This window comes from Falco punctatus (assembly GCF_963210335.1).
Source record: "Falco punctatus genome assembly, chromosome: 1".
NCBI classification, from domain to species: domain Eukaryota; kingdom Metazoa; phylum Chordata; class Aves; order Falconiformes; family Falconidae; genus Falco; species Falco punctatus.
Window position 1 is genome coordinate 118,583,093 of NC_137580.1, and position 21,353 is coordinate 118,604,445.

Consider the following 21,353-nt stretch of genomic DNA (forward strand, 5'->3'; position numbering starts at 1 on the left):
CTGCAGGAGCACTGGAGAGAGCACAGCAACCGCAGGGAGCACTTCATGCTGCCAGGATCAAGGCAAACCAGCTTGTTCCTTCCTGGGAGCAGCAAAAGTTGCAGGGGGGAGAGGGGAGCTCATGACTCCTGCACCGTCGTAGACATCTTCTGCTGCTCTGCCCGCAAAGGGTCATCTTCAGAAGCAGCTGATGGTGCTGCATTACCTGTACGCTACATTTGCACTTTTTCCCATTCCCATAATGGGAAGAAGCTTGTAAACAAAAGTAGTGCCAGCAGGCAACTCTGCCACAGTTGTCCAGACCTGTCTGTGGGAAGGGGTCAAGGCAGCCAGGCAGAGATGCTTGTGGTCGTGCTCAGCATGTCCTGCCTGAGCGACTTCCAGAGTCATCAAGTCTGGCAGAGAAGGAGGATTTTCTTTAGTGACATCTCAGTCCTCTGTCAGGGTACAAAGGCAGTCTCACACTGCATTTTTAGAGAAGGGACCCCTGGAAAAATGCTGCAAATGCAGCAAACGCTGGTGTCAGCAGGGCTCTCCCTGCAGGACATGCCTGCTGAGCCAGGCAGGAGACAGCTGCAAGGGGGGAGCATTTTGCATGCACCATGGAGCCCAAAGGCCCCCAGCCCTCCCCTTGCCACCCTGTCCCCCCAGCAGGGGTGGGCGCATGGCCTCCCGCTGGCCCCGCTCCACAGCCAGTGCCCACCCGTGCTGTGGCGGTGGCCGCAGCAGCAGCGGGCAGGGGTCCAGTGTGAGCCACAGCACCATGGGGGTGCTCCAGGCTGGGGCTCCAGCAGCCTCCCTCAGCTGTGCCAAATTCTGGCAATGGCCTTCTTCCCTTGCTTTTTTGGTTTTGTTTGCTCATTTATTAAGAATTGGAGCAGCACCAGAAGTAAAACCTAAATACAGTACGTCTGCCTGAGTGTGCTTTATTGCAGAGTTACAGGCAACAACAGCCACATTCCCCACGCCTGAGAGAGATTACAAGGGAGGGCGCAGGAATGTGCATCTGGCAGCACTTTGTATCTTGGCCGTTTCATTGTTTTCTCTGCATCTGAGGTTCCCGAACTTTTGGTTGTGGAAGGCCATTTAATCCAGGGAATATCGGGTCGGGGCTGCATAACAGATTTCCTCTGCAGGGAAACACCATTCAAGAAGAGTTGAGGATGGCTGTAAATAAAAAGTCCCCATCCAGGCTGCCTGAAAAAGTAGCTAGGAGCTTTATTTGGGGATCCTGACCTACCACAGCAACAGGGGGAAGCAAATTTCATTTTAAAGTGCAGGAAAATGTAGTTGTAATATGCCAAAACGTTAATAGCTCTGCTTAAGGCCTGGAGCCAGGAACAGAATTTGAGTTAACTATTGTGATTTTATTTTAATTGCATAGACTTTGGGATAATATTTATAATAAAAATACCTTATTAGAAACACAGATCATTAACATCAGGTTCTCAAGGAGCTGGTCACGTTATTCCTAGAAGAGGATATTTAAAGTATTTTAAAAAGTAATTAAAAATAAATACAGACAACTAACCCAGGTTGTTCTTTGGACAATCTCAGAATATCCTTTCATTACCTTCTCTTGAGAAAGAGAATACACCAGCTCTGGAGATCTGACCAGAAACTCTTCAATGATGCTTTTACTTGCTTTTCTAACTTACAAGTATGTTACTCACTTGCTCCAAAATGTTTTTGTAAATAGCCGCTTTTGGCAAATGACTGCAGCAGAGGTGGGGTTTGCTGCGTCTTAGCTTTGCTGTGCATGCTTGTGTCTGCAGGTGGTAGAGTCTATATAATTTAGGGAAAATACCTTCCTTCCTAATAGAACAGACACTAATTATTAGTTGTTATGAAGTGATTTTATTGTGTCTGAGAAACTACAGAACACAGCAGGAGAATCATGCTTGTCAAAAAAAAAAAAATAGTGATGTATGAGAAATGAAGTAAAGGCATGCCCCGGCACAGCCCCCTCGTAAGTGGTACATGTTTATGAAGGTACATTGCATAGGTACATTGTACCCTTGAGAGAAAAATGTTCTTTCATAGAGACTTGTATATTTTTGGTTACTTTATTTTTACTCATAACTTTTTTGCACCGTGTGCATTGCTGGAGTGGAAAAGTGTCCCAGTTCCATGTAAGCCACAAAAGCCAACATATCTGTCACTAATAGCTCCTGCGATTAGCACCATGTTCATGTCATCCCCGGGTGAAACGACGCTGCAATCTGACTTGGAGCACGAGTATCTTAGTGCTAGGGGCAGTTCTCTCACTGTGTTACTGCCATGGCTGACGCTGGGGGTTGTTTACCTGGCTGCTGTGCTCTGGGTCAGGCGATGCTGCTGGAAGAGAGGATGCTTGTAATTCCCGGGAGGTGTGGAGCACACTCCAGGCAGACAGAGTGCCAGGCTGCCGGGTGTACCAGGGCTGATGGAGGGGTTGGCAAACGGCCGAGCAGCCTGCAGGAACCCATGAGGGGCGGAGGGCCCACCACCCACACCTCCAGGAGGGATTTTGTTCTAGGGACCAGGAGGATGATGCCAAGTATGGCGCAATGCAGAAAGTCCACGAGGTCAAGAGTGGACCTGAAAGAGCTGCACACCAAGCAAGGCACAAATTTCTTTACCACCCCTTCTAATTTCTGCTAGGTTTCTGTTCAATTTTTTTTTCCTCTAAGCAGTTACTTCTTTGTATTTTTCTTCAGATACAGCCCTGTGGCATTGTTTAGGGGTGGTCATGGCAGAAGGAGATGTGATACATCCTCATGAAGACCAGAGTAGCTTGGGGCTCCCTTCTAGTTCTTTGTACATGCATTTTGCAACTTGCTGCAACATCCTGTGAAATATTCAGCCCTGACACTGCATCAAAACCCACGAAGCCATCCGTGCTTCTGGGCCCTGGCTGGAGAGCGGGGATATGTTCCCACACACGGGTGAGAACAGGTAGGCTTGGGGCGTCATCCCAGGTGGGTAGGAGCACATTGTGAGCACGTATAGGAGAGAGTGCTTAGCCAGACTGAGCTTTCCTGCAGCGTACGGGCTGGAGGCCCCATATAAAAACATTTGGCCTTATTCCCAGATGTTTCATTTCTCCAAAACCAGCTGCACTCCCAGGGCCCTAGGAGCGCAGAAGGCAGCAGTGCTGCCCAGCTCTTTGCCTGCTTGTAAGCCTGTGCCTGCTGTGGGTGACTTCTCTGCCCCCCTTTTCCATGCAGCAGCCCAGGGAGAGGGGTCAGACCACAAATCTAGGTGACTGTTGGAAGTTTCTTTTTTTAATTGCTTCCAGGCATCTTCCCGGTGCACAGCACCTGGTGCAAGCAGCATGCCCCCAGCTCCCTGGCTGCCTCTTGGACCTCTGACCATCTTGCTGGTGTGCCACATTCTGCAGTCACTCAGAGGGGGATCTGGCCCCACAAGCAAGTCCTTTCAAACTGGAGACAAGCAGTAATGCTGCAGCTGGCCTGACCTGGCCTTGTGACTCTCTGGGCATATGGGGGTGACTCCTACAGTACAAGGTTTGCTCAACAATAGCCCCGTTGTCCCTGGCTGCCCAGGACAACACAGCCCTTCAGAGCACTTGGCCCGGGTGCTCTGCCTTGTACCAGATGCTGATGTCAGAGATGGAGTGGGACATCGCTCCTGGGCAGGGCTCCTCCTCCTGGGCTGCCCTGGCACAGGGCACATCAGCTCCTGGAGTGCTGGCGCTGCCTGATCCCCAGGCTTCCACTTTCCTGCCCGTTCCCACCCTACCGAGCCGTGGTGTGGTAACTCCTGCCTGGGGAAGTGTTAGCATCCAGGAGAGCTGGCTCACGGCAGCCTGCGGCAGAGCTCTGGGTCTCAATTCCTATTGTGGGGATGGGCCGGTGACTCAAGTAGTTCATGTCAAACTTTGTCATACCCTTGTGAGCTGAGTGTATGTGGCGACGTGCAAAGCTTGGGCTCAGAAACATGAAACTGTGCTACCAACAGCTCTAGATCTCTTGAGAAATCAGCTTTGTCCCAGCCGGCCGCATCCTGTTATTCTGAGATGTCATGGTAAGCAGACATGATGGCTTCATTTCCTAATAACAGAAAGGTAGCAGGGCAGAGCGCTTGGTGCGCTGCTTGTGGGTGTCCTGAGCTGGCTGTATACTGGCACACGGACCATTCCCAGACCTCCACGGCCCGTATTGGCTCTGCTAGTTAGCAAAGTGGATGCCAAATGTTAACTCTGAACAGCAAGAAATGATGGTGCTGAAAGGAAAACAAGAGGAATGGGAGAGTGCTAACTTCTTGATTTCTCTTTCGGAAGAAGAAAAAAGGACTACCAGGTATTTCAGAGCAACTCTTTGACTGCTACAGGAAAACAGGCTGCTGGGAGGGGTTGCTCCATGCTTGAGGGAGGCAGTTGAACACAGTTGTGCTTGGGAATGGTTGAGTGGTACCAGCCTGGTCCTTCCTGGCATTCAGGCACTTGCCTTTTAAATTCTGTATGGTACATGTGCTGATTTCCCATGAGGGTCTCCAAGGCCCCATGTTGATGCGGAGATCTGCCTCTTTTCTCTTCAGTACCCCCTGCCTTGGAGTTTAGGCACTTTGTGTGAAGGTTTCTGTTACACCGGTGCTGCAGAGCTGAGCTTCTGCACAAAGTTATGGACACAGAGATATACTTCAATGCCCCCCCCCCATTCCCCCAGGGCTATAACAGGAGATGGGCACATTTGAGGCATCTCTCTTTTTCATTGCTTAGCTTTGTTTTGGACTGGGATTATTCCATCTCAGCTAACTGTCCTCCACATCGGCACCTGGAAAGACTTAATACCAAGGACTGGGAAGTGCTTGGGCACGGTGTTAGGGGCTGCTGAATCAGGTAGCCCACTAGAGGCAAAGCTGCCACAGCTCCATATCCCCAGGTCCAGACAGTAGTGGGGCTAAGCATATATTCCCAATAGGCATACAACACAAACTCACATGCGTGGTTCTTCTATACGTATGCACATGGCCAACCACAGAGATCAACACAGCCAGGAACACTCAGCACTCTCACAAATGGCACCCACAGCCTCATCCTGTTCCTCTTTCTGACAGAAAAAGGATAAAGGTCTGTTAGTGGGGAGTGCATATGTACATGCAATGTGGAGCCCTCCAGTAACTAGCCTGAAATGGTCTGTCTAGAAGCTGGCCCTGGATCCCAGTCTCCTCAGTTGCTGGTGCCTGGTCATGCAGCCCTTGAGACCGCAGCCCTACTCCACTTGCTCATTCACAGACCTCCTCGCACACACCAGCACATGCATAGACACGCACTGAAGACCCTTCCAGTAAAGGGACACGGATACCCTGTATGCCTGGCAGATGAGCCACGGATTCTTCCACCTGACACACAGAGACAGGCATAAGCAGATGTGCCTCAGCCAAAAAGTAGAACTTATGGTCCCTATAGTAGTTGGATTGGATGTCCTGGTCCCTCCAGTGGCAGGTCAAAAACCCTCTGGTCTCCAGTATCTGGCCAAGACCTATGGCTGTTTCAAATACTCAGCTAGTCCAGCTAGTTATGCACCCACCAGTACTCCAGCATCTCCAGTTGTTGGCCCTGCAGACACACTGGCCCCTGTGACTTGTGGTCCCCACTCCAGCTGCTGGCACTAGTTAAATCTTGGTGCATGCACACGCATACTGAATGGAGAGGCCCTTACCCAGAAAAATAGTTAGAAATGGATTTTAAGAAGAAGACGGGATGGACTGCAGTGATCAGGCTCAGGGTGTGGACAGACAAATGTGCTGACCAGCTGCCCATTTACACGCAACTAGTTCCTTTCATCCCCTTACCCCTCTTTCTTCCCCTAACTGTCCCTTGTCTTGTGTAATCCCAGGATGCTCTTTGCCTGCATCCCATAATGAGTCCCATACCCCTAAAGGCAGTATCAGTCTGTAAGATGATCTAGAGAGCCTTTCACTTGACTCACTGTGATAGTTTTCACCCCAGCCAGTGGGGCTGATTGCTGTCATGCACAGGGGAGGCTCCAGGCAGAGCACTCTGTGGGACTGGGTTATCTTGCTTCCCCACCCATCACTACCCATCGCTGTCCATCTCTGTTCCTGTTCCTCTGTGCTCCACTGTGTGTGGGGCTGAGCCCCACATCACAGAAGTCTGCCTGATTGAACCCTCCTTGGCCATCCCAGGCCACGCTAGAGAAGCTCCACTTAGTGGTGCCAGCTCCTTGCTGCCCAATGTGATCATCCTCAGCTTCTTTCCCATCCAGTCCCACCCTGACCATCACCTTTCCACGCATAGCTCTGCTGGGTAACACTAGCCAGGGATGTGCTGCTCAGAGGGAACAGGACAGATTTCTCCATCAAATGGCTTTTTGTCCATTAGCACAGAAAGGAAAAACAGCAGCATATTTCCATAGGGGTTATTTTTTAGCTCCCTGGGGGTAGATATGGATTATACTTGCAGGGATATATGTGTGTGTAGCCAGGGTCACCACGTTCTAGACAGGCTTTCTTACTCAGAGCAGACACCACTCCCATCTGGCTGTTCAGGGTCTTCAGCACTGGCTGTATGGGTGGTACTTCGTTTCCCCTTTCTTGGTTGCTAATTCGGTGTCAGGACTCTATGCTGTTGTCAGATAGTGCTAAATACTGTCACAGGGCAGCACTCACACCATCTGCGAGCGCACTGGAAAGGGAGCACAGGAAAGTGCTGAGCTCTCCTGGGAGCGTGCCGAGAGCTCTGGCAGAGCACGAGGTGAGAAAGCCAGCAGCTGGGCTGGCCGCCTCTGCAAATGGTGCTCACCTTCCTGCCATGCCTGCCGCTCCCCAAATCGGGAGCCATCACCAGCTCTTTGTTCTCGTTCTTGCTGACCACCCTCCCCAAATCAGGACCCCACTCCAATCCTCTTTCCCCACACTGAATCTCCCCCACATCTTTCTTATCCTTCCTACTTCTCACACCTGCCTAGCATCCCTCTCCTCAGCCAGAAGCAGCTGACAGCCATTGCCAAGTACCTCCCCGAACTGCTGCTTTGCTGGGGAGAGCACCATCTGTGGTAGGATCTGGACCAGACGTGGTGCCATGGGTCCCATGAGACCCACCACAGAAGACAGGCTCAGGTGCAGCCCAGAGCTGTGACCTCTCCCAGTCTGGCCCCTTAGGTGGCTTCAAGCACCAGGCACACATTGAGGAGGGAGAGGACTGAGCTGCACTGAAGCTACTGGAATTGTTCACCTCTGGAGTGGCAGCCCCCGTTTTGGTGGGGTCTAGGTGGGATTCACATATCAGAGCATTTTTCTTCCTGCCTGTTTTGTTCTCTCACACAGCACTGAGCCAAAAAAACATCATCCAGTATGTCTCCCTGGGTCACACATCCTTCGGAAACAGTTTGGTTTTCCCTATTCTAGCATACTGGCAGAGAAAAGTATACCAGTCCCAGAAGGCTAATTCTCTGCAAACACAGTGCTATTCGTGGATATTACCTTAAAGCAAAGTCTTGGGCACATGGCTGCAGCGCAGCCAGGGACCTGGGTGGGAAGGAGGGAGGATTTTGGCAGCTATGCATCTGGCTGGGAAAGCAGCCCCTCATCGGGGAAGGTAGAGCTGGGTGGGAAGCACGCACGCGGCATTGCCGAGCCAAACGGGAAAGAGAGGGGTGCGGAGCTACGGCAGAGCTGGCCCCAGAGCAGGGACCGATGCACAAGGGCTGCCTGGTCCTCCTGGTCACAGCTGCGATGGGCTGGTGGGAAGGCAGCAGCGATGGCATTCAAGGAAGCAGCAGCTGCACGGAGGTGCTGAGTTATTTAAGAGGAAGAAGGGGTGAAGAAGACTTTGGTGTGGCTCAGAGGAGACTTACTACAGCAGGGAGATTTTTAAGGCTGGGAAAAATGAGAGCTGACCGGCTAGACCAGCATGTGGTGGTTGTGCTGGGTATAGTTCAGCCCTCGGCTCCAGCCGGGCAGCGCTGGCAGCACTCCGAGGTGCCTGAGCACTTGGCCCAGGCTAAGGGACTGTCTCTGTGAGGAGAAGGGCTGGTGTTAGGGAAGGGGGCCCAGGGACCAGGCACGGTGCCCAAGGAAGAGGAACCCACCGGCCGGGCTGTGGTGGCTGGAGGGGCAGTGGCATTGGCAGTGTCTCGCTGTGTTTCTGCTGCAGAGGCAGTGCCCACAGGGCCACCCAGGGAGGGCGACTTGTCCCCAGCAGCCATGTGCCATCAGATTCAGCTAAACAGGAGCTGTGCTGGTTGTCGTGACAACCGGGATGGGTCGTATGACCCGTTCCACTTTCCAAATATAAATCTGTTTCACACAGTGTATGTGGCTCCATGGAAACCAAATGTTGAGCAAGAAAGATTGCATAAAAATGAACAAAATACAGAATGACTCAAAGTGCTAGAGAGAGAGAGGCTGCGGGTGGTGCTGGAGGGGTTCAGAGGTGCCCCAAGCGCTCCGCCAGGGCACAGGTCAGTGCAGCACGCCTGTGCCCAGCCTGCTGAGGGTCTGCGGGGCACCTCTCAGTGCCCAGATCTTCATGCCAGGCTTGGGAGGGACGGATGGGAGTGTTGGTGTAGGCATCCGTGCTGCCAAGGGTCTTCTCGGACTTCTCTCACTAGCAAATCCTGTCGGCAGCATCAGCTGTGCTCAGACCCAGACCCCACTTCTCGGACTGCACCCTCTCTGCATTATTTCTGCTTCATCCCCTCGAGTGACACACACACCTTTGCCCAGTCAGGTATTTATGAAAACTGCAGTTAGACAGAAACATAATAAGCTCAGTGATGTCAGTACAGAACAAGCTGTCCCCCACAGGACAGAGGGCTGTTCTAGTGTGCAGGTTCATGTTGTGGCAGTTTTTCCCTTCTGTGTCTGTGCCTTGCTTCTGGCAGGGAGTTTCCCCACTATGTTTTTTCCAGCTTTCTGTCACCAGTGATCCTCCAGCACCAGGCAGGACACTGCAGGGGAGCTGCTTAGCTGGACTCTGTAGCTTTTCTTCGTGCTGTTGTGTCTGCAGCAGAAGTGCAGTGTGACTGAGCAAGTGGCAACAGCAGGTAAATGTACTGACAACTGTTTAATTGAAACATTTCCCACAGCTAGAGGCATGCTCTTCAGTTGCTCCAAGGCCACATGCTTTGTTGAAACAGGATCAGAAAATCACAGAAGAATTTAAACTGGAAGGGACTTTTGGAGGTCTTTGGTCCAGCCCCCTGTTCAGAGTTAGGTCGGGTTGCCCAGGACCTATGTTTGTGATTTTGGGATTGTTCTGCTTTGCCTTGGGTTGTGTGTTCAGGAGAGCTCCTGGGCTGCACTCTGCTGGGGCGCAGTGCAAGCGAACACATCTTCAGGGAGCTCAGGCTTTTAAGTGCACAGATGTTTCCTCCCTAGGATCCCTCTTTGAAGGGGAATGGGGATTTCCTGCAGTTTGAAAATGGGAAGTGATTTTCCTCTATTGAGCAAGGCTGAACTTGTCTCAGAAGGTCAGTCAGCGTAGGATGGACTGATGTGTGCAGGTCCTCCACTCCCTGTTGCCTTACTTTACCCCTCAAAAGGAGTGAAAACCCTTTTGGCATTCTTTTTTTCCACCATTGGGAGGAGATGACATTGCCAGGTGGTTGACCAAAGGAAGAGGATGAGTCGGGCTGCTATTAACTTGATGAAAAAGAGCAAGGAAGAAAAGAAAAAGAAAATTATAGGGAAATCAGAAGGAGTGGGAGAGGCACCCTCACTGCCTCTCTGCTGGATGTGCTGCCTTGTTCTGAGCTGGCTCAGCTAGCCAGCAAGTGCCAGAGCTTCAGCGTACAGGTCATAGCTGGTGGGTTTTTTTGTATGCAGCATCCAGGATGTCTGACCCAGTTATGCTCTTCAGACATGCCTCTAGACAACCTGTGCTTAACAGCACTGTTCCCTGGTCAAGAGTGTCACCTCTGGCTAGGTTGTGATGCTGTGGGATGGCCGTTTTACCTGCACTGGTTGTCCTTCTTTCCCTGACATCACTAACCTAACGCCTGTGGATGCAGGGGGAATGGCCGCAGGTAGTGGTCAGGTTTGTGTGCTCTGCCCTGAAAAGCACATCCTTCTGCCTCTTGTCAGTGCTGGTGTCCTGGGCTAGGTGGGTTAACCCTGTACATCTGCTCTGGTTGCATGTGTCTGGCGCGCAGCTTGGTGCTGAAAAGCTCCAGTGCCTTTTCTGCTTTGAGATGCCTTTTGCCTTTGTTGTTCATTTCTGGTTCATTTCTGCTGTGCCTATATGAGGAAAGTCCTCTCCCTGTGTTTCTGCAGACAGCAAGTGAAAACCATTGCTTGCTGTGGAGAATGAGGCCTATTAGGTCGCTGACTTTTGTCTACCCCTGCATGTACCCCTGCTTTATGGACTCCTGATCCTAGGAAGTCTCATAGGAGGGAAGTGCTTGTGTTCTTGGTTTTGAATGTTTTGAGAGATGCTTTGATCCCTTTTCCAGGCAGCAAATACAGATGCAGGAGGATTTCACTGGGATCACACGTTCTCTGCTCTGCTCACATTGTTCGAATTTCCTGTTTCCTCAGCGGTGTGTTGCAGACATCCTTTTCAGGTCCAGATCTGCCTGTCTGCCGCCATGCAGCGGCTGGTGACACTTCCAGAAGTGACAGCAAGGGGAGTGGTGTGAGTGTTTCAGCTCAGGGGCACCGCAGGAGCTGCAGGATTTGGAAGGCAGAAGGGATTGCCAGCCCAATCAGCCTGAGCTTCTGCACCACTGGGTCAGGGGCTTCAGGGTGCTGTGTTTTTCTTTGATAGAGTAGATCTTCTAGAGAGAGGCACTTAATCTTGATGGAAGAACTACAAGAGGTGCATAGCCCCTGGTAAACCATTCCATTGACACTTATTCTCATGACTGGCAGACTGATTTCATTCCAAGCCTCCTGGTTGCAGCTTCCCATCACTGTCTGCTGTTCTGTTTTTGCTGGTTCGTAATGCTCTCTGCTGGTACCGAAACCTCCTCTCCTTGTAGGCAGTCCATGGTTGAGATTTACTGTTCTCATAAGCTATCCTGGCAATAATTCTTCTAAAAATAGGAATGAAAGATGAAAGTAATGGCACAGTCTTGCTGAGCCATCTATGGGAAAGGTGTGCGAGCAGAAGTGCTTCACTTGCCCCATGACATGCGGCCGGGCACAGGGTGCATCCTGGTGGGAGCTGGATTTGGGCAGAGGTTTGGAGCCCATCAGGCGGTGCTGTGCCAGCTGTGGAGGCGAGCACTGGAACCCCATCTGCCAGCTGCTTCCCATCTCTGTGCTGTCTCCTGGCCCCCACCTCTGCCAGCAGGATTGCCTCCCACGACATGCCAGGTTAGCCCAAACGCCTCCCATATGGGTGTGCAAACATGGTCCAGTTCAACCGCACTGATGCTAGAAGGGACTGCAGAGGGTCTGGCTAGGACAGGGTTGTGTCTGCTGAGAAATACAGAGAAGAAAAGTCTCTCCTGTTATTCAGATCTCCTGTTTCAGCAGAGAAGCGATGAGGTGCTGCCACTGGCCTCCATGGTGCTTTCATTCCTGAAAGGATGTGCTGCTGAGCGTGCCAAAACTATGAGGTACTTAATCTGTGATGCATTATAGAGCCCAGTCCCATACGCTACAACCCCCACCGTCTATCCCAGAGATTCCTGCTGTCTTTGCTGCAGCGAGCGTAGGGTGGTGAGGAAACTTTGATGAAGACTTTTCTTTTTTCTTGTTCAGTTCTTCCCCTGTGCCATTTTCAGCTTCTCTTTCCCCCATAAGAGTATCGGTTTGGAGCAGAGCTGCTATAGGAGTGGGAGTTCAGGTGTGTCTGGGAAGGGGTTGCTCTGGGAGCAGTTAGGGGCTGTACCACAGAAGTGGTCCCAGCATCCAGAGGATCTTCCTCTGCAGTCCCCATAGGGGGACAAAGTCCTGCCCAACAGTGAGCTGCTGTACAGTACACTCCTCTGAAACAAAAGGACAGGGACCACTGTGCTTGCCACACTTCTTTATCGGCAAAATCAGAAGCAAAGGTGGAAATATTAGTAACTCAAAAATAGAATTAGCAACTGCAAAACATAATGCTTGTGTGCTTTTCTGAAGTGATACACATTTTGGCAGGGACTGTAGCTCAAACATTGCCTTAACTTTGGTCTTTATACTACATTCCATCCAACAGCTGCTGGTGTCCACTCTATACTGTCCACATCCATCCCTCAACATGGCCTTTGTTTAAGAATACAACCATGGCATCTGTCTGTGAAAGACATCTGCTTTTCCTGCAGTCCATCAGGGAGACCTGAAGCAACACTGAAAAAGTGACTCAAAGGATGTTGGTGCAATTGCAGGCTTCCCTTAAGCAAACGAGCAGTATCTGTCCTTGCAGGGTCTTGTTGCTGCCTGTGTGAAATGAAGTAATGCCACGGGCCCCTAAAGCGAGCCAAACCTCGTCTTGACTTGCTTGGTAAATGGGATCACTATAGGACTATGTTAAGAAAGAAGGGCAGTGGGAATGGATAGGACTTCAGTTCCAGAAGGGAAGGAGGGTGTTAAGGACAGAAATGGTGAGCACGCGTGAAAAACGTGTGACATTCCGTACTTTCTAGATTCTGGAACAGAATCCAGGGTTGGATTATCCCAAATTCCTCTTTATGGGGTGATCATGCACAGCAGAGAGAATCTGGTGTAACTTTCTTATCTTCAAGGCCAGGGATCCGTGCAGTGAGTCTAAAGGACTCAACCTGCTGCCAAATCCTCCACAAGCTGGTACACTCCTACACTGCGGGATTTATTTTGTTCTTCAATGTGCTTTTGGAAGCAATGATGGGGGACCATTAACCCTGTGATGGAGAGATTTCAGGAGCTGTCCTGGGATTTGTCCCAGCACTCTGTGCTATCCCATGGAATATGCTGGGAGAGAGACTGGGTTTGTCGTTCAAAGAATAGCTTGGGGCTATCATCCTTTCCCTTCTGATCTGACCTCTGCACATGTTACTGCATCCTGAACCTCTGAATGCCTTTTAGCCCTGGCTTTCTCACCAGACCTACCTGTGTTTTGGACAAGGACTGTGTGGATAAGGTGCAAGGACAGCCCCTCAGGAGGCAGTCCTGGAGACAGAAGTCAACCAGCCACCTTCTTCGCTGTTATTGCAGTTACTGGGGTGACTGCACTGGTCAGGCTACTCTTTCCAAGAATTCTTTTTTCTTCCCAGTGTTTTCTTCCATTAGGTGGAACTGTAGAAAGGGGTGTCTGAGAGAGGTGTGAGATGGAAAAGCTCTCCTGCCTGGCAGGTCACAGGACCTGAACAGAACCAAAAGTAGCTTGCACAAAATAGCTTTTGCTGGCAAGACGTGTCAGTGCCATACACCAGTGCACTGCTCTGCATCATCTGCACAAGCACTGCGACGCTCCCAGGGTTGTCATGCTGGGAGGCCTGCAATGAGTTAATTTCAGCCTTGACTAGGAGTAAAACTGAACAAAAGGATGATGCTGGATATTGGGGCCGTACTGCAACTATCAGGGCTGTGTGAGCGAGTTCCTGGTGGTGCCAGTACGTGGCTGTAAAGAACTGGAAATGAGCACATGGTTGTTGGAGCTATGTTAGCAGTAGCATTGCATAGTGAAACAAGGCACTTCCATAAACACCCATATCATGTTGGAGAAGAACACAGATAACCCAGGTTAAAACTGGGATAGCTTAATGTTTCTGTCATATTCATGTGGTTTAATGTTTTCATTAGCAGGATCCAGAGCTTTCATGGAAAGCTATATGAAAGAATGAGGTGTTTCAGTGGCATGAATGGAGGGGTCCTGCCCCTGTAATCACAAAAGAGGCATGGTTGTGCTGGCTTCACTAAGACAAGAATTTCATTTAATGCATTTCTAGGCAATAGAGTAACACCAACAGTAAATGAGAATGTGTGCCGTTGGGCAGGCTGACGTGGAAGGGAAGTCTTCACTTGCATCTTAAGCCGAGATCAGCAAAAAAAATAAGTGGTGACATAAACTGTAAAAATCTCTGCTTTCTCACATGTACAGCAGGGTGAGTGGAACTGTAGATTGATTTAATTAAACCTTAGAGAGCAGAAACACAGGGTTTAGGAATAGATGGTGGAGATCTTGCTGATGAATACTGCATACTACCCTGCTAGCCACAGGCATGCAGAGCACCCAGCAGAGCCCCTTCGCACCTTACCACCTTACCAGCAAACTTGGTCAGTTCCCGTTGGGCCAGCCGAGTCCCCCAGTCTGTATTTCTGCCCAAGGAGAGGAGCTAAAACCTTAACCAGCACAGGCTCCATCTGTGCTGCAGCACTAATACAGTATTCATCTCACACCGGCCTTGCTTGTGTCTACGTGGCTGCCCCGTAGCCTGTGACCTGTCTGTGCAAGTATGCTTGATGAGGCACGAACACAAGATCATTCTTGAGTTCAGTGCCTCTTGAGAGCCATTGTAATCAGAATTTTCTGAAACTGAAAAGAAATATAAAATAGACTTCTGGCTCCAAAATCATGAAATGTCCCTTTTATGCTGGGTTGGAACAGAATTGGAATTTCACTTAGAGACTGAATGTGTAGGAAGACATATCACAGGTTGCTTTCTGATGGTGCTGTTCATATGCCTGTCAATGTTTGAACATTGTATGTAGCCAGATGCTCAAACTCTGCCTGTCCCCTGGACGTGGCTGCTTGTGAATCCAGTGCAGTCGCTTTCACACCCCACCGTGTCAAGGCATTTCCTGGATAGACATCAGCTTCCATGGGATAAATAATTCCATTTCGCACATTTTTCATTGTTCTTTTGTATTTCTTCCTTTGAAGGCAATGCAAAAAAACCAAATAAAAATTAAGTACATCACATGCCTGGTTAGCCTTAGGGAATGTGGGAAAGCAAAAGGGAGCTCTCCGGGTGTGAGCCAGGAGGAGGCTGTTGGGTTCATAGCCACAGCCCTGTAGGGCTGCATCTGGCCATCTTTGGCCATGCATCTTATCTCTCTACCTTTGCTTTACTCAGTTTTCCTGGATGAAGGGACTGGTGGGATTCATGCCTCCTTTGGGATGAAGCCCTCTTTGCCAGTCTCACATTGAGCAGCAGCTGTAAATCCCAAGCTACCAAGGAACCACCAGAGCTACTTGGAAGAGGGAAGTAGTTCAGGTGATGTGATGTAGTGCTAACAATTACTTGCACTTCAGCTTCACCAATTTTCCTTGTTCACGGAACCTGCGTTGAGGCTGGCAGCTGTGTTGGTGCAGAGGTGTACAGCCGAGGTGGCACCTGAACCCTGACAGCAGTTCTGTGTGTGCCTGGAAAGCTGGTGACAGGATGATGCTCATCTCCTGCTGTTCTTAATGATCTAGATCACTCCTAGTAATCTGGATCCTAGTGATCCTGTATCTGGATGCTATGGATGCAGATAAGTAATGTACGCATTGCTAATCACATGCATTATTAGTATATAATCAGCATACAGATAAATTTACTTCAGCACGCTGCTTCTATAAGCAGCATGTCTCTGCACTGTTTTTTCTTGAAAATGTCTGAATGCGATGGTGCCCCTGCAAATTAAATTGGGGCAGCACCTCCATGACCAGTGCTTTGACGCACCAGTATACCCAGATGAAAGTAAATGAGTGCCAGATACATGCCCTTCTTTCTCAGACACTTGATTATTTCATGTTTTGCATTTTACTGCTTAACGAGAGTCATTTTCTTGGACCGGTCCAGGTGCTCATGGGGTATCAAATGCAAAGGGGTTTCATCTCTCTCCCAAAGGATGTTCTGTGTAGCCAGTGCCCCAAGGGAAGGTTGCTTCATGTTCTGGATGAAGCTAGGACAGATGAGGGGAGAAATGGACTGCAAGTCTTTGGGCATATTGCAGTCTCTAGAATGCCAAGCCACATGGTACCTTTCCAGACGTATGTTTGGTTAGAATATACATTATCTAGATACTGACTTAATAGGTTGGGTTTTTTTCTTTTCTCAGCAGAAACCCAGAAAGGCAACTCCTCAGACAGGAGAAGATACCTTGAACGGCCATCTTCCCCCCGGCTGGCAGAGCTATATGTCTCCCCAGGGCCGAAGGTACTATGTGAACACCTTCACAAATGGTAAGTGGGGGTGGGGGCTCCAGGAAATGTGTCACCCTGACGGTACAGATCTGTTGCAGGGAATTGTGTCTCACGTTGATTTTGATGACAAAGCAGGCTCGGAGTCAAAGGAATTAATATGACCCTGCCACCATAGGAAAGAAAATAATTATAAGAAGATTTAGTCTTCTGATCCTCTGTCATCTCAATTCTGACCATTAGAAGACATCTGAAGCTTTTACAAAAGACAGAGAATGTAAAGTAGACACACCCCTGCCATAAATGTTTTAGAATATAAAACACCATTAAGGATATAATTTTTACTACACCCCTAATACGGAAATATCCTTTCCCTTTAGTTAGAGATATTTATGTGCACATATGTACATATAGGTAAAGCCGTCTGATAGAACGCCAGCTATCACTGAAGCACCATTAGGGGAAAACAGAAATAGTTAATTGAAAAGTTGCTCAGGTCACAGTCAGCTTGCCCATGGAGACAAGAGAAGAAAAATACATGTCACAGGAGATCAAAGACAGAATTTTCAGTCTGTATTTGTGTATTTTTTTCACTGTCATGCTAGTAGAGAAGGAGACTTAACTCATGATCTTATCAGCTGCTCAAGACCTGTCAAACTTGTACCACCCCTGGCTAACCTAAGACTCTGTGTCTTCCTGCTTTTCTTGTCATGAGCTCACAACAGCATTGCAAAACAGGGACTTGGGACCAGCAAAACCAGATTTCTTTAGCAGAAAGAATGACAGAATGACAAAGGAGGAGAGGACAGCAAGAGTTCACCTTGTTCACAAAGGAGTTGAAGCCATCAGGAATGACCACTGGCATTCCTCTTTCTGACGGGAGAGCAAGGAGAGCCACAGGCTGTCACAACGCACCTCATGGTCCATTCAGGGACTGATGCATTTTGTTTCAGAAGCCTTTGACCTAGAACTTGGCCAAGTCATGATTTACCCAAGTGTTATGCACGGACATCTCATAGGACCCTCCGAAAGGCACATTGCCATTAAACGCTGCCTTCATTTTCAAGCACAGTCTGCTGTGGCTCATGGGCAGCATCCCTGGCAGGGCTGGGGAGGTCAGTAGGAGTTAGATACCCTGTCCCCACTGCAGTTCAGAGGTGGGTGAGGAGGTGATTAAAATCAGTCCTGAGCCATCATGGTGATGGACCCTTACTCACAAGCACTGGGTTGAGGTCAGATAAAACCATTAAGAGGCAGAGCCTGGTTTTTATGGGAGCCTGGTCTTTCCCCTCTGATTCCACAGTTGGGACAGTCTGAAATGATTTTTCTCGTGCCCCACACATGCAGCAGAGACTGTGAGGGGTCAGTGAATAGAGCTTTAGGTGCTGATAGCAGTAGTGTTTCCCAGGAAAGGCGTGAGCACTTCTCTTTCTAAGACACTGTGCGTCCTGACAAACTGTATTGATAACTTCTTGCAGGACAGAGGTCCTGCTTCAGCAGGGCTGGTGGAATGTGGGAGGCTTTTTTAGAATAAGGCACAGCAAGGGGAAGTAACAGCTCTGGTATCTGTCCGTGCAGCCCAGAAGAATCTGGATGCTGCGTCTGCCTGTTAAAGGAAGATTAAATTAGAGATTACCCACCTAACTACTGTTGTGTCTGGTCTCAGCCAAATGCCAGCAATGTTCTACATGTATTAATCCCGTATAGATGGGTGCAATAATGTACAGACTATTGTAAAACACGAAATTCTGTGTAAGATACAGTCAAAGGTTAAACATGCCAGTGAGTCACTAGAGGGAAGAAAAGGGAACTTGGGGCAACAAAGTGTTAACGAGTCAGTCAAACAGAGTAGGTCCCACCCATCTGAGGAAGAAATATTTGCATCTCCAGGGGAGTGAAGCAGTCCTTATTTTAATGAAGACAAATCCCAAACTATCTCCTGGACAAGGAGTAAGTGCTGTGAGACTGAGGGTGAAAGACTAAATCTGTCCCAACCCCCTTCAAAGGGCTCGGGAAGGAGCCTTCCCAGAGGCAAGGAGCATCCCAGAGCTGCAAATGGGTGTAAATTGTGATGCAGACTTTCTCCTGAAGGCTCTTTTTAGATGCAACAAGGCATAAGGTATGCTTGGAGAAGGGAGCTCTGTGTAGCACCCCACCAGAAGAGGATAGCACTTCAGAGTGCTAAGAGAATGAGAAAACTTTCTGGTTATTTTTAGTCTAGGTGTTTTAATGGTGGTGGTGGTGGGTTCTTCACTTTTGTCTTCCACAAGCCTCTGTACCTGCTTTGCTGAAACTAAATGTTGTGAATTAGGTATCATATTAGAATTGTCCATTAACATAGCTGCACTGGAAGCTGAGTTTAAGGCAACTCGGATAGCACTGAAGGTTATGGTAGATGTTTCAGCTGGGGGACCTCAGCCTGTCTACTCAGCCCTCCCAGGGGCTTCTGCTCCATGGAGTAGGTGAAGGGCTGGCACCAGGAGCCAGGTGTGAACCCTCTGACAGGCAGCAAAACACTGGGACATATACTTGGACTGTAAGGGTTTCCAGGGACCTTGTTATGCTGGGCTGCACTGAAAAATGAGTTTTTCTTCTTCTCCATTTGGAACCTTTTGTCAGAGAGGACTTCAGTTTTCAGTCCCGGAGTGGAAGGAGGTTCTGACTTCAGGGCATTTTAGGCGTGTCCCTATGTGTGTCTCATGCCTCCTGTTATCAGGACCTACAAAGCTTCCTATTCAACAGGAAGAAACATTAAATTGTCCTGGAAAGCTCTGTGGTTGCTATCTGTCATCGACCAAAGGTAGATTCCCTCCCAGGCTCCTCTGAAATGCTCTCCAACTCCTTCCATTTCCAGGTCAGGATCTGGACATGGACCAGAATCACTGAGCCAGATCAAGGGTGTCTTCTCAGGGGCTGAAGCACCAGATTATCTAAAGGGACTGTACAACCTCACCTTTGTTACAGTGGCTTGTACTTTATGCAGATGTTTTTTTCTTCCTTGAAATTTTTGAATCTAGGAAGGGACTTCTAGGTCTCAACCATGGTCTGAGCTCTGCTTGCTGAGAGAACAAATGGTATCAGAGAGGAGATGAGTGGTCATTCTTCCACTTACAGCAGCTCTCTCTGGCTGCTGCGGAGAATTTTTTTAATGCATTTTTTTCCTCTTATTTTAAATAACTTAGAATATCCTTCCTATCAAAACTTTTCTGTATTGTTTGCTCTGTACTTCTACCCACTGAGGCTGAGCCAGGCAGTGGAGCTGAAGCAGAGGCAAGAGGCTATCTGCTCCTACTCCAGCTTGCAGAAATTTGAAAGGAGAAACTAGTAATCACTAGAATAAGCACAGAGCCATTCAGTGGACAGAGTGGGAGATGCTAGTGCTTTTTCATAGGTAGTGATCTGGGGGAGAAAGTAGCGAGGCAGTGAGTGGAATGAAGGAAGGGCTTCTCTCCGTGACACAGAGCATCCAGGAGTATCCTCAGCTGGAGCCCTGCTAGCAGTTCCTCCAAGGTCTGCCTTGCCCGTGTGCTGTACGCACCCTGGGGACCCTGTCTGGCCGCTTCCATCCAAGGATGCAGCTGCTGAGCCTCCACCAGCAGCGTGCTGCTGCAGGAGCTGTCTCTGATGCCACTTTTTCCAGAGTCCAGAGGTACACAGGCTTGGCCTGCCCCTAAGCTCAGCTAACTGCTGGAGTGCTACACTGTGATCTTTCTTTCAGGGCTGATGTTGGTAGCAAATAGAGCACTGTGCTTTTGGTTGAACAGTGCTCCGCAAGGTCTCCTGTAGCTTGAAGGCTGCAAATGCATGCTCTTGCCTTCTTTTTATACACATAACATAGCCCTTAGGCATTGCAATCATGCATCCTCCCTTTGGTTGTCCTTTCCATCATGTCTCTCATGCATGAAGTTACTTATGTCCGCCATATGCTAAGCATATGTGGAAGCTCCAGGCATTGGATTCACTGTCTGTTCTTTTAGATGTTGCATTTGGACATCCTCTGAGTGGCGTGTCCTCTTGCAGCACACCAGCTGTCCTGCATGGCCAACCAGTTACCATGTCAGCCAGTGGGAGGCACATCCCAGAGCAGGGTGGGGATGCTCAGGGCTGTGGCTGGGCACTGGGTCAGGTAAGGGCACAACAGAGCATCCCCCTGCCCTACTCTAGGCCCTTGCTACCACCCACCACCTTTTTGAAGGTGGGCACTAGCAAGAGCAGGCTTTTTTGGCTGCTTCATAGCAGTTTTAGCACTTCCACGACTGACAAGCAGTAGTCAGAGGAGGTATGTGCCCTCTCACCTGGTAGGACTGTGGTTAAACATGTATACAGCCTCTGGGCAGGGCAGGTCTGTGAGCAGAGACCCCAGTGCAGGAAAGGCAGCTCATTTACAGGAAGACAGGTCTTAAAAGCAGCAAAGACAGTCTGAAAGCTGGCTCAAGGGAAAACAAACTAAAGAGAAAGGGGACCATAGTTAAATGACAATAAGAGTGCAAAACTGCTTGGCAGATCATACTCAGCCCAGGTAATCAGCGGTCCCTTGTCAAAGGGAGATTTGCACCAAAGGAAATCCTGCGGGGATCTGTCGGATATCCAGTAATGAATGGCATGTTGACATTGACAGTACTTACTCAGATGTTAATTTTAACTGAAGCAGGGAGAGAACATGCTGTGCTGCACAGAACAAGCGCAGAATTCACAGTCATCCTGCAGCTGAGGGCACACGCTGGAAGATCAGGATGCTGTTCAGTAAAGATGCACTTAAGATTGGATATTTCATCAGAAATATTTAAGTGACAAAGACAGGCAATGGAGAAGTTTACAGACAAAAAGACGCAGGGGCTCTGGAGGATCTAAAACTGAGTGTGAGCCAGCAGTGTTGTGCTGGTAGAAAAACAGACAGCATTTTCCATTGTATAAACAGCAATGTTGTGTGTGAGGCATGAAGTAAGCCTCCAGCTTTACAAGGAAATTATAAAGCCTCAGCTGGAATATTTTGTCTGTTTGGACTCTACACTTCAGGGAAGATGTGAGCCAGTTGGATAAAGCCCAAAAGAGAGTAGCAAGAATGATGGGAGATGTGGAAAACATGGCCTGTGGGAAAACGTCGAGAGATTGGGGCTGTCTGCCCTAAGAAAGCGAAGATGTGGATGGGGATACAAAAGTAGGCTTCAAGTGCATAAAATGCTGTGGCGGGGAAGACAGTTTGCAATGCCTGTTGTCACTAGAAGACAGGGTAACACACTTTGGTTGCAATGAGGACAGCTCTAACTCTTCCAAGCTCTCTAAGATAGTAAAGTGTGGGAGTAGGGAGTTGCGTGGGAGTCTGCATCACTGGAGGTCTCTAAGAGCAGGT

At 49.3% G+C, this 21,353-nt stretch overlaps 1 protein-coding gene across 5 annotated transcripts in view; it reads left to right on the plus strand.

Moving 5' to 3' along the window:
• GAS7 (growth arrest specific 7) overlaps positions 1-21,353 on the plus strand; it is a 103,305-nt gene that overhangs the window by 23,223 nt on the left and 58,729 nt on the right. For 3 of the 5 annotated variants that reach the window (XM_080380781.1, XM_080380783.1, XM_080380785.1), the window contains exon 2: positions 15,922-16,045. In XM_080380781.1, coding sequence (XP_080236907.1) covers positions 15,922-16,045 — 124 coding nt within the window. The remainder of the gene's footprint in view (positions 1-15,921; positions 16,046-21,353) is intronic. The other 2 variants (XM_080380782.1, XM_080380784.1) reach the window with 1 other exon arrangement.